Genomic DNA, 13,945 nt, shown 5'->3' on the forward strand with positions numbered 1-13,945 from the left:
TTCTAATGTTTGCATTTATGTGGTTTGTCATCATCAGTCTTGATGGACAAAATTGACCAGAGAAACATCAAATCATAATCACTCCATCAAGTTGTAATGGAAATTACGTATTAGTTGTTGTTTTTGCTCTGAACCCAGAGCAGAAAAACATCAACACTGTATACTTAAATGTTTTTTGATTTATCACAAGACATATCGTCATCACAATATTAAGCACTGTTATAGCACATCATGAATTTTGTTGATGTCGTGCAGCCCTAATTTTGAGTCGCWATCGGCGAGATGGAGAGTCAGAGTTCAAATATTATTTGAATACATGAAGACCAGGAAGTTCTCTTTCTTAAAGAGTTCCCCTTTGATGTCACTTCCTGTTTCACTTTGGCTGAGCCAAGTTCAAAAGAAAATAAACCAGTTATGGGACAAAATGGGTAAAATCGTGTTTCGCACCAACTTTCTTAAATATAAAGATGTTTTCTTTGACTGTATTGGAAAGACATGCATGACACGGACACCTTAATCTTCTGCATTTAAAGTGTTTTTTTATACCTGTTTTAAAAAGTGCAGATTTACCTTTTAGACAGAAAGTGTTGCTTAGTTACAGTGACAAAATAAATCAATATCTCTCTAGTACGAGCTGAGAAATGAACTGAACAGTGTTTAACAAAGGCTTGATGCTTTTCTTGAAATCTCCACATTCATTTTTAGCACAGCTGGTTGGTTTTAATGCACTTTAATGACATAATGAAGACACTGCATCTGTTTGTGTCTTTCAGGTGCCCACATTCTGCTGCAGAGGAGAGAGCACCAGGATGAAGAGACTGTAGGCACCCGCCGTAGTATGGCCGCGTCCCGTTCTTCGCGTGTCACAAGGTCATCAGTAGGGCTCAATGGATTGGATGAGAACTTTTGTGGTCGAACCCTCAGGAACCGCAGCATCGCCCAGCCAGAGGAAACCTCTGTGTCTCCGCTGCCAAGGGCACGCTCCCCCAAGAAGAAGCAGGACGGCAAGCCGGACGCCAAGCAGGAGTCGAAGCAGAACGCCAAGCAGGACAGCAAATCGGACGCCAAGCAGCACGCCAAGCAGGAGTCGAAGCAGGACAGCGAACCGGAGGCCAAGCAGGAGTCGAAGCAGGACAGCGAACCGGAGGCCAAGCAGGAGTCGAAGCAGGACAACGAACCGGAGGCCAAGCAGGAGTCGAAGCAGGACGCTGAGCAGGAGTCGAGGCTGGAGTCGAATGACATCAAACAAAACAACAAGCAGAACGCCAACGAAGAGTCRAACCCAGATTCTGGGCTGGAGTCGGAGCACGATGTTAAACAGGACGCAAAACCCCAGGAGACTCGCCTGCAGGATAGTCAACAACAGGACTTGTTGCAGAGAAACGTGAACGACTCCTGCGCTGTACCGGGTGATGCGGATCAATCGAACATTTGCAGGAAGCGGGGTGCATCCTGTTTGGAAAAAGACATCGGTCAAGAGAAGCACGAGAACTCTGACCCGGTGAAAGAGCCGCGGGATACCTCTCCTCAAATCAAAAGGGCCAAGCGGTGCTCCCGCTCTGGAGAACCTCAGGGACAGGAAGAGGACCACGGGTTTATGAAACCTGAAAGTCCAGTCTCTGTCCCAGAGCCTCTTAAGAACGTCATCTGTGAAAGATCGCCCAACGCGGCGCCCGCTTCGCCGGATCTCTGTACGCTGGAAAGTGACGGAATGGGGCGGAYGGTGGAGAAGCGCAGTCATGTGGAGTGTGACGAGGCGTTTTCACCCCAAAACTCCCACAAGGCTTCTAACGGACTCAGAGACACTGACGTAGACAAATCTAGCACACTTACTGAACAGACTAGTGTTAACCCCACCTCTGCCGCTGTTCTCTCGTCGCTGCTAAACGGCAGCCAGATGGGGGTTCCCTTGTTCCCCGACCCCTCTGTGCCTTTTAGAAACTCTGTCCCCGGGCAAAGGGAGGCGCCCGGCTCAGGGGAACTGTCGGCCTCGCTGGCGTCAACGTTCGTAGGTGCTTCAGAGGATCTCGTTCCCGACTTGATCGTGGCCAAAGAGCAGGAGGTGGAGGAGGTGGAGGTCGACGTCGTGGGCGATTCGTTGTGCGTCGCTCATGAGGAGCAGGTGAGCGACAGCAACACGAACGGCCGACCGACGTCGCCGGCGCGGGACGCCGCAGGCTCCGCCTCCTCCTCTGCTTCAAACACAAACTGTAGTTCAATCAACAACACCAACTCAGGAGAAACTACACCCCTACTGACAACACCCACCTCCCCCTCCACAGAACCAGGGTGCAGCCCTTCCATATCCAGCGTGTCCCCGTCTTTCACAGAGCTCTACGAACACAGATACACCCTGAGGACTTCGCCCAGGAGGGTCGCCTCTGGCGGCAAGGCGTCACCCTCCAAACCCGGCTCTCCTCTGACAGATAACGGACCTTTAAGGGAGGAGGGAGAGGCGGAGGAGGATTGTCCCGTGGCAGAGGAACCGGTTTGCTCGGACTCGCTYGGCCTTTTTGGCCAGGAGGAGTCAGTTTCTGTGAATCCTGAACACRGGGACGGTGATAAAGATGGTGGCTTTATGGAAGACCAGGAGCTGAGAGGAAACCAGGCTGCGGACGAGGAAGAGGAGGAGGAAGAGGAGGAACCAGATGTGTATTACTTTGAGTCGGACCACCTGGCACTTAAACACAATAAAGAGTATGTGGGAGCTCCCGAGAGGATTCAGCTTAATGTGTTGTTGATGTGGTTCTCACACGTGTTCATTACTGTGTTTGTGGTTATAAATGAACCAGATTTCTGTTTGGAAAATGTTAAATCTGATTCCTCATCAAATGTCCTTCAGTTATTCCAAATATTTACCCTTCCTTAAAAATAGCTTTGAAGCAAATGCTTAAAAATTATGTTTATGGAGTTTTAGTGAATATAAACTTATTGGCAAACTTCAAATTATAGTTTATATCCGGTTTTGTTTATTTGTTTTGCTGTGAGTTTCCTGTCAGTTCTCCCAAAGCCTGAAGGAAAATTACACTTGAAATTGACTGTGGGTGAGCGCTCCTGTAATCTTTCTTTTCAGGAAGAAAAGATCAGATTTGGAGGYTAAAAAGCTCTTGTTGATTCGTGCTTTTGATGTTGGATGTTTRTGTTAGAGAACGATCTGCGGCAGGTCAGGTGATTCAGCTTCACAGGAAGTGGGTGTTGAGGGATATTTTTTTGGGCTAAGACCAGTTTTGGTTTATTTGAACTGTTAGGATTTTACTGCTGCTGTGTTGTTGTTATTATTAATATTATTATTATTTAATTGATCAAGTTTTAGTGTCAAACCATTGCTGAATAAGAATAGTGCAGCCTGGAGACATGATTTTATAGCRTCTGATTTAATAGACTCAAGTTTTCAGTCATATAATGTCTCATAAGGTTTAATTAATAAAGACATTAAGGTAGCTACATTAATGTCTAGACCAGTAGTGTCCAACCCTGGTCCTGTAGGGCAGTGGTTCCCAACATCTTTAGACTTGTGTACCCCCTGAGTCATTTTGTCATACCACTAGTACCCCCTCAGTCAAACGTAATGGTGATTCTCCAAAACAACAATGTACAACAGCATACAGTACAGCATTTATTTAACTCCCTAGAATGTTTAATTCTCAGGCATTTTACTCTTTTCAACTCAAATTAAACAAAGATAAAAAAAAACATTGCCTTGAAAGTGAAAAAGTAATTAAATAAATAAACCAGGTAAAGGCAGGTGCAGAAAACAGCTGCGTCCAAAATACATCAAATACCCMAAATGAGCAAATTCTGTGAGACTCCGCATCTAATACTGGATTACATTTTGTGTCAATTTTGTGATTCCGTTTGCATTTTCCGTATTGTGGAAATCAGGGCCCTACTTATCTCAGCCCTATTTTTATAAATTTTTTTACACACCTGGAAAATTTTTCCAAGTACCCACTGTACCCCTGGTTAGAATCACTCCTGTAGGGCCACTGTCCTGCACGTTTTAGAGGTTTTAAAGTGCTTGTGACGTCAAATTTTTGTAACGCTCATGAATGCATTTTTAGAAAGAAAACATTGATAAAATATTGCTGAGATGAACAGTTGAGAAATTTGCCTGTGAAGTAACAGGAARTGATGTCAAAGGGGAATGTCTGCATGTGAACAGAGTGTTGCTACAACAGCCAACAACCCAGACTGTAGAGAATAATCTGATGTTTCTTAAGATTATTTTGAGTGTCTATCAGAGAGATGAAGATGAGTCGGAGTCCAAATAATATTGTTTCAATAAACAAAGACCAGAGAGTTTTCTTTGTTAAAGAGTTCCCTTCTGATGTCACTTCCTGTTTCACTTTGGCTGAGSCAAGTTCAAAAGAAAATATGCAGTTATTGGACAAAATTGGTTAATTTGTGTGTATTATTCCAACTTTCTTAAATGTAAAGATGTCTTCTTTGAAGAATATGCATGTCACAGGCACTTTAACACACCTGATTTGAATGAATGGGTGATTAACARGCTTTGGTRGAACTTGTAAAGGTAATTCAGTCACTGAATTTGGTGTGTTGGAACAGGGGAACATGTAAAACATGTGTAGCACCCCTCCAGGACAAGGTTTGGACACTGTTGGTCTTGGCCAGTGGTTCCCAAAGTTGAGGTTCTAATAATTATATTTAAAATGACGATTAGCAACAATTTCTGCCTTAGTTATGAAATAGTGAAGCTAGTGTATTTAAAATGAAAATGGTAGCATAATGAAAATTGTTACAATGTCCTTGTTTATTCGACCTGAAACCAACATTTATCCACCACAGGTCTCTGATGTTGTTCTGTTGGTCAAAAGCTGAAAGGATTTGGGAACCAGTGTTCTAGACGAACCTTTGGATAAACACCCCTGTTTGTTACCAGACCCCTGGTCCAGTAGATGGCAATAAAACACCAGACTTGTCCCTGGACGTTTGAAGGGAGTCCAGCGTCGGKTGCTAACAGATTAAATATTAGATCATAGAGTTTGTGTTTCTTTCAGAAATACTAGAACAAGAATCTCCTGTAACAAACTTTAAAGCTTTTCTTACTCGTGGGATTTTAAAGCTCCTCGCAGGCTCAGAATAAATTGTGTCCTTTTGCATTGATTTTCATTCATGTTGTATTAGGAGCRATTGATCCACTCTGCCCCTCTGAGCAACTGCATTAGTTTGTAGCGCAGTAGCCGGCGGTCACATTCCTGTCGATCCCACCCCACCGCTCTGCTCGCACTGTAAGGCGTCTGCATTGGGACTGAGCTGAGTCATTGACAGTTCATTTTGCAGTTCTCCTTTTTATTTTGTATTTTTACTCCGGAGATCGTGAGCGGAAAGGTCAAAGCTGCAGAACTGAAGGCTCAGCCGTGCGCAGGTGTTTAATATTTGCACAGTTACAGACGCTCCAGTGAGGTAATTCTTTTGACGAGGCTTTGCAGCTGCCACGACTACAACGAAGTGATAACCTCTGTGCGCTCGTTCCTTGTAAGTCAGAAACCGCTGCTCAGAACAACTTTTTAGGTTCGCAGCACCGTTGTTGAATTATGTATGAGCTGCGGTCTGAAGGTTTTTTTGTGTCAGGTTAAATAAGAATCAGTCTCCTCTTCTTGTCTGATGTTGCTCCCCTCTCTGTGCCAGTTATCAGAGACTGCTGCAAACCATCGTAGTGCTCGAGGCTCAGCGCACGCAGGCCATTCTTGACCTGGAGACGTTGGCTCGTCATCAGAGAGAGGCGCTCGGCGATCCCATCGGCTTTGTAGAGCAGCTGCAGAAACAGGTAATGATTACTGCCAGTGGTGGACAAAGTACTCAACTCTAGTACTTGAGTAAAAGTATTGATACTCATGGTCAAATCTTCTCAACTACAAGTAAAAGTTACTCCATCAAAAATCTACTCAAGTTAAAGTACYGAAGTACTTGCTTTTGAAAATACTTAAGTATTCAAAAGTACAAATTAAATTCTCTAATATCAGTACATTGCTGTACTGTTTTTAGAGTAATTTTACAGAACCTTGTAACTCAGAAACCACCTGATRTATCAACATGTGGAACCACTCTGCTACAAATTCACCACCTGCAAAGACTTAAGCAATAAAAATGCAATAAAGTGAGTTATTAAATGCAGAAATGTAGTTAATCCACTGTGAGCCCATAAGAGATTTAAACTGATGGGAACTATTTTTCAGTCCTAAAATCTCAAACAATGGGCCTCATGCAAGAACCGTTCGTACGCACAGATTTGTTCTTAAGTTGTGCGTACGAGTGATTTAGGAGAATTTGTGGCATTCACCAATRTTTTCGTATTCTAAGATTTTCTTTCTCTACTGCTCTTCTTCTGAATAAATGAAAACTATGTAACACAGTTGTTTATACTTGAATTGAAAATATTTGACCAAAGAAAAACCGGAGCTCTAGAGAGAGATGAAAATGATTTAGATTTTTATTTCTGTCTGTAAACGACCCACAGGAGACACGACATTAACAACAGTCGTCATTTCATTCCTCGGCTTTAGCAGGTCTGACGCTGCTAAAAATGACTTTTTTTTTCTTTTCTGGATCTCTGAGGGCAGGACTTCAATCTCCGAACTCGTAAAGTTCTTTTTTTACTTTGCGATGTCATTTATGAATGGACACTTCCTGATATGTGGGGCAGGAAACATAGCCTTATATGGTGTTTTTGGGGTGGATATTATGCTAATCACCTCTCCTCGTGCACGAGCAGCTGATACGTATTCATCAGTTTACGCAGCTCGTTTACACACTTTTTTTGAAGATAGAAGAGTTATTTGAATCTGATGTGGCATGTTCGTACGAACAAAAGTAAGAGAAATTTAGGATAAGAAAACTGTGATGGACTTGCGACCTGTCCAGGGTGTACCCCGCCCCTCGCACTGTGACTGCTGGATATGGACACCAGTGACACACGCAACCCTGAAAAGGAAGAAGCGTGTACAGAAAATGGATGGATGGATAAGAATACGAACATGTTCTTTCATGAGGCCCAAACTTTGAGCTGAGAGATGTTCATGGGTGAGCTGGTTTCTCTACTTTCTTCATCCGTCTCCATTGCTGGTTTCTGTTTGAAATGAAGGTGGAGCTCAGGCTCAGCTCGCGACAGTTAATGATGATTATATAATTCCAAATCTATCCTAGATGTGAGCTACGACTGTGATTGGTTCCTCTTGTGAGAAACATAACGTGTGGCCAAATGCATTTCAAGAAAAAAAAAACAGCAACAGCTGATTACAAAGCTACGCTGAACCAAAACAAGAAACTAAAAGCTTCCTAGAAATGCAGTGGAGTGAAAGTCATAAGTACCCCCCAAAAATTATTACTCAAAGTAAAGATACTCAAAAGATGTATACTGTTGTAAATGTACTCCACTACTGTCCTCCTCTGATTACTGTTGGGAAGCAGGGATGTGCGGTTTGAAGCTGGTTGTCAGTGTTTGGTTCCTGTGACCCTCAGGTGAACCTGGGCCTGCCGTGTCCTCAGCGTGTCGTTCAGCTCCCCGACATCGCCTGGGAGCAGTACACCTCAGGCCTCGGGGATTTCGAGAGAGAGTTCTGCGACAAGAAACGGAAAACGCGGCAGCTGAAGTTGATCTTTGATAAAGGCAAGCATGAAATTGTGTTTTTATTTTCTATTTTACAAACTATTAAACCAAGGTGAGGTGTATGAAATGGTTCAGATACTTTAGTATTTGTCCAGTAGGGCTGTACGGTATAGAAAAACTGACGTTTATAAAAATATGCAGTAATTTTTAACAGATGATTTGAACACTAAGTTCTGCTGCCATGCTGTTGACGGTGAACCTGCACTGATCTTACCTTTTCTTTGTGCGTGTTACAAAAGTTTTTTGTCTGTATTTGAGTTATTTTCTTTTATTGTGCTGGAATCTGAGTTCATGTTTCCTTCTGTCATCTACAAATGTGAATTGTGTTTTACCTCCTAATTTGTTGCTTCTGTCTCTAAGTTTCTGTTTAATATTAGCATTCATGCTAAAGCCTGGTTTACATGGCAAGGTTTAAAAATTGTCAGTTGTTTTTATAAACCTGAGGGATCTCACACATGATGATTAAAAAAAGTCATAGGAACAGATTTCACTCAAACATTCAGATGTCAGATGGGAAATCTCGCGAGACTTCTCAAGCTCAAACGTGAGTTCAGAGTAAACATGGCAGATGAGGAAGAAACCATGCCAAGAGTTTGTGGACTGTTTTTAAGAGAGAAGAAGCAAAACAAAAAGACGTCCACTGGACTTTCTGCTGCTCCATGGCAGCTGTTTTAGATTCCCCTCCATGTTTCGTTACCTCTTTTTCTGATTGGCTACACGTCACATTAAGATTACATAATCAGAGCGTCTTTAAGATTGTCAAAAATCTGCACGATTACCTTGCAGAACTGCATTTTACCTCCTTTTCCTCCAGTTCTGAGAATTTGCTCATCTCCCTCATCGTTTTCCTCCACAGCTCAAACATTCGACAACGCTTTTCCAAAAATCGTTGCCATTATTATTCCAGAAGTTTCACAACAAAATGAAAGTTTTAGCCTTTTTGACACGAGGCTGCCTGAAGCAATCCTTCAAAATAAAAGACCGTTTAGTGCAGTGACTTTTGGTTTACAGTCTCTAGATGTAACTGTTGCACCTGTACGATGATGACGATGCTGGAACGATAAATCGTGCAGCTCTGTTGTTCAGTAATGTTTGTAGGCGATTTTGAAACGCGGGTCCGCGCTCAGTGTAAATAAATCACTTTGACACGACACCATCTCCTCCTCCCCACCACAGGTTTGCCCCTCAGACCAAAAAGTCCCGTCGAACCCAAGAAGGAAGGTGAATGCTCCAGCACGTACTCCTCCCTCCCCATGAGCGACGCCCCGGAGAACGCCGGGCAGACACAGGTACGTCTCGTTTCCTCTGAAGCTGCGTCCTTCTCCAGCTGACCGTTTCCAACTGGTGATTCACTCTCCTGCAAACCGTCCCACAAATCACCCCCTATTTTAAACTCATCTCCTTTAGTCCTATTCTTCATCAGAGCCGAGAATGTGCAGGAACAAAAAAAGCTGGTATCTATGGAAACATGGCGTGCAAACCTCTTTTGTTCTTCTTTCTTACTCGTTATATTTTTGTCTTTTTTTTCCCTTTCTGTGGTTTCTGCAGTAATGTTTTACTTTAATTGATTATTTGGATTAAAAGGTGGGAAAACAATTTTCTCTGAGCAAACAACTCTTGATTATTGTAGTTATTGTGGCTCTTCCTGTTTATATTGTGCCAGCACATTTGCATTCTGCCAGCAGACGTGCTCTGAATCCTGAAACGCTTTGATTTGTCACTCAAAGGAGTCGCTGTTTTACTCGCAGTGACACGTCTCACATCACGTCTGACAGCCAGCTTTTCTTTGTCAAACTGAAGGATTCGGATTGTCTGTTCATATGTTAGCATCCTTTCAAACGATGCTTTCTTCCTTTTTTGGTCTTGTCAGTCTTTTAAAATGTTTGTCAATGTCTTTGACAGATGATCAGGGGGAGGATTTGTCACCCAAATAAGCCTCAAACGTTTAACCAGCTGTGGACGGTGGAAGAACAGGTTGGGATTCATCACGTTAATTTGCTCTTTAATTGCATTGGATTTAAGCAGACGTTTATAAAGTTCTTAAAATAAATGACTAAGAAAAGTAAAAATATCTGAACAGAAAATAGGGTAAAAATTTATTTCACTGAAAAGAAAAGTACTTAAGTAAATGTGATAAAACTGCTCACAATAATCGCAAAAATAAAAGTACTTTTACACACTAAGAAATGTAGCGTTGAATTTGCTAAAACAAACTGGTTCCAATAAACTGAGTTGAATAAATTGACCAATAAATTACTTTACATTTATTCAACTCAGTTTAGTGGAACCAGTTAACATACAGCGGGTAAAATAAGTATTGAACACGTCACCATTTTTCTCAGTAAATATATTACTAGAGGTGCTAATGACATGAAATTTTCACCAGATGTCGGTAACAACCCAAGTGATCCATACATACAAAGAAATCAAACCATAAATGTCCAGAAATGAAGTTATTTGTAATAATGTGGAATGGCACAGGGAAAAAGTATTGAACACACTTACTGAAATTTATCTAATACTTTGTACAAAAGCCTTTGTTGTCAATGACAGCTTCAAGACGCCTCCTGTATGGAGAAACTAGTGGCATGCATTGCTCAGGTGTGATTTTGGCCCATTCTTCCACACAAACAGTCTTCAAATCTTGAAGTTTTCGTGGACCTCTTCTATGAACTCTGATCTTTAGTTCTTTCCATAGATTTTCTGTTGGATTCAGGTCAGGTGATTGGCTGGGCCATTCCAGCAGCTTTAGTTTCTTTCTCTGAAACCAACTGAGAGTTTCCTTGGCTTTGTGTTTGGGCTCATTGTCTTGCTGAAATGTCCAGCCACGTTTCATCTTCATCATCCTGGTAGATGGAAGCAGGTTTTTTATCAAGAACGTCTCTGTACATTTTTCCATTCATCCTTCCTTCAATTATTTGAAGTTTGCCAGTACCATATGCTGAAAAACAGCCCCACACCATGATGTTCCCACCTCCAAACTTCACTGTTGGTATGGTGTTTTTGGGCTGATGTGCAGTGCCATTTGACCTCCAAACATGATGTGTATTCTGGCATCCAAACAGTTCAATGTTGGTCTCATCTGACCAGACTATATTCTCCCAGTATTACACAGGCTTGTTTAAATGTTGTGCAGCAAACTTTAAAGGAGCTTCAACATGCTGTTTCTTCAGCAGTGGAGTCTTGCGTGGTGAGCGTGCATACAGGCCATGGTGGTTCAGTGCATTACTTATTGTTTTCTTTGAAACAATCGTACCTGCTAATTCCAGGTCTTTCTGAAGCTCTCCACAAGTGGTCCTTGGCTCTTGGACAACTCTTCTGATAATTCTTTTCACTCCTCTGTCAGAAATCTTGTGAGGAGCACCTGGTCGTGGTCGGTTTATGGTGAAATAATGTTCTTTCCACTTCTGAATTATGGCCCCAACAGTGCTCACTGGAACCTTCAGAAGTTTAGACATTCTTCTGTAACCGATGCCATCATTATGCTTTGCAACAATAAGGTTGTGAAGGTCTTGAGAGAGCTCTTTACTTTTACCCATCATCAGATGGTTCTTGTGTGATACCTGGCCATCATTTGGGACTGAACCAGCTGATATTAATGTGCACTGACAAGGGCAGGCTTGTTTTCTAATTACTGAGAGAGTTCAGCTGGTGTCTTGGCTTTCCATGCCTTTTTACACCTCCCTGTCTTCATGTGTTCAATACTTTTTCCCTGTGCCATTCCACATTATTACAAATAACTTCATTTCTGGACATTTATGGTTTGATTTCTTTGTATGTATGGATCACTTGGGTTGTTACCRACATCTGGTGAAAATTTCATGTCATTAGCACCTCTAGTAATATATTTACTGAGAAAAATGGTGACGTGTTCAATACTTATTTTACCCGCTGTAACTTAGTTAAATAAATTCAACATTTTTCAGAGTGCAGAATAGGCCTGTCACGATAACAAATTTTACTGGACGATAAATTGTCTCAGACATTATTATGATAAATGATAATATTGTTGGAGACCAGTTTAAAATAATATAATGATATAGCAACACCTGTTTACAGAAGTTTACATTAAAATTTTAGGTGGTGTAAAAAAGAAAGAACAACTGTCGGCAATCCTAAGTCATCGCCAGCTGTATGAAGGCGTCAGAAAACTGAAGACGCTCCTCTGGATAAATGCCTGTTCACAGGCTCTCATGTTACAGAGGTCAGGAGAGTTTACTCCTCTCTACGCTAAGGAGTGGAAAAGATGGAGACATGAAGAAAACAAAAAGCAGGCAAATGAAAATTGTCTTCTTTAATTTAGCTTCCTCAATTTAATTTATCATACGATTAATTGATTTATTGTTTATTGTGACAGACCTAGTGCAGAAACAACTCCTTTCATGGTGAGTTCTGGTCATATTTAAGTTTGTAGCGTGTAACAAGGTGTTAAATTGTAAAGTAAAGAAGTAAAAGTATCATTTTTATGTTTTAAATGTAATGAAATAAAGGCAAGTTATGATTAAAATAACAAATCATCAAAAAACCTACTGTAACAAAGTAAATGTACTTACTACACACCTCTGGATTTAAGACACAATTCAAAAACACAAAGATTAAAAAAGAACAATTTACATCCAGTGTTTCTGGATCTTTTACTTTAAATATTCTCCTTTCTGCAGAAACCGTTCTAACAAGTGTCTGAACAGAATAAATCAAATCTTTTTACAGTGAAGTAATAAAATCTGTGTCTGAGCAGTACAAGAACCTGCAGTATATATTCAGACTGTAATAACTTTTTAATAGTTATTTTAATGATGTTTTCAGGCTGCAGAGGCTGCTGCCAAGTCGTAACTCTTATGGTTTTATTTTAACTTCAGCTTGCACATTTTAAAAATGTTTCTATATTTTTATTAAACCAACATACAGTGCAGTAACTGAACATATTTCATTCTCAAACACATGTATAACAGTTGTAGTCTTGTTTAGTAAATATGGATATAAAACATTGGACGCAAACAAAAAAAATAGAAATAGTATTAAACTAGTAGAAGTTGAATGTTAGCCTTTAAAACCTTACAGAGGAATGAATCATAAATTAAAAGTTACATCATTTTACTCTTCTTGTCTGATTGGATGTTGCTCTTAGGGATGTCCCGATACAACTTTTTCACTTCCGATACGATACCGATATTGCAACTTTGAGAATTGACCGATACCGATATTGACCCGTTACCAAAACAGTACAAGTCACACACTTTTACCTATTTTGTAGTGTAAAATCTTAGAAAAGTCTTGATCAAGTCAAACAGGGAAAAAGAGTAGGTATGAGAAAAACTGACCCATTTATTTTTAACCAATGGATCACATACATTTTAAACTGAAGAACATTCTACAATTTAATATATAAAATAAATTACAATACCCTGAATAAATAACATAATAAAAACAAAATGTACTTTTAAAGTGTAAAATAATTCAAAATCACTCCAGTTATTTTTTTTTTTACCATCTGTCAGCCTGGTGCTGCTTTATGGTGGGAATAACTGAAGGTGGGGACAAAACAAAACCCCACATTATTGTCTGTTCAAAGTTAAGAGTCCACAGCTCCAATTTTACTGACTGTAACTAAAACAACGTGATCATTGATAGATAGATAGATCTTCATTTGCCATTTGTGTATATACTAGCAGTTTATACACATTGAAATTCATGTGAGGGCATCTCTCCTAGTCACAGTTTAGATGACAGAACAGTAATGATAGAAAAAACATTATAAAACAGTATAAGAACAATAAAAAAGTAAAAAAGGAAATTATATATATATACACAATATACACACACACAAGGAAACATAAGAGGGCGAAAAGGAAAATAATTGTGTGAAAGTGTAAAGAACACTGAGGCAGCCGATTTTTCAATGACTTCAATGATTTTATCAAGAATACGTCCCAATAAACACAACCTGAAACAAACAGAGCTGAGGTCTGAGGTAGGTCGGTGCAGTGATGATGGCCTAATTGGGTTAACTGGGTTACTGGCTTGTTGCGTGCTTTATATAGGACCTACTTACGTATGGACCCAGATTCAGAGTGGAGAGCTGAAGAGGAACTCATCTTCATCTTATTATACAAAAAAACGACGACAAACTTCTTTCATAACACACAAAGTTCAAAGTTGTGTGAAAATCGACATCAGTGCATATTTAGAATATCAGAACAAAACATAATTGTTGTCCTCTCTCAATTACTCATTCTGAATGCATCTCACACTCACACACACACACACACACACACACACACACACACACACACACACACACACACACACACACACACA

General features: G+C 40.6%; 1 protein-coding gene across 4 annotated transcripts in view; it reads left to right on the forward strand.

Annotated features, from left to right (window-relative positions):
* The window catches only part of zzz3 (zinc finger, ZZ-type containing 3), a 29,412-nt gene that overhangs the window by 6,483 nt on the left and 8,984 nt on the right, over window positions 1-13,945 (forward strand). For 2 of the 4 annotated variants that reach the window (XM_014012998.1, XM_014012999.1), the window contains exons 2-6: window positions 774-2,697; window positions 5,650-5,788; window positions 7,480-7,627; window positions 8,804-8,916; window positions 9,530-9,601. In XM_014012998.1, the coding sequence (XP_013868452.1) occupies window positions 839-2,697; window positions 5,650-5,788; window positions 7,480-7,627; window positions 8,804-8,916; window positions 9,530-9,601 (2,331 nt within the window). In that variant the 5' untranslated portion in view covers window positions 774-838. The remainder of the gene's footprint in view (window positions 1-773; window positions 2,698-5,649; window positions 5,789-7,479; window positions 7,628-8,803; window positions 8,917-9,529; window positions 9,602-13,945) is intronic. The other 2 variants (XM_014013000.1, XM_014013001.1) reach the window with 2 other exon arrangements.

Source organism: Austrofundulus limnaeus, unplaced genomic scaffold, assembly GCF_001266775.1.
Source record: "Austrofundulus limnaeus strain Quisiro unplaced genomic scaffold, Austrofundulus_limnaeus-1.0 Scaffold97, whole genome shotgun sequence".
Lineage (NCBI taxonomy): Eukaryota > Metazoa > Chordata > Actinopteri > Cyprinodontiformes > Rivulidae > Austrofundulus > Austrofundulus limnaeus.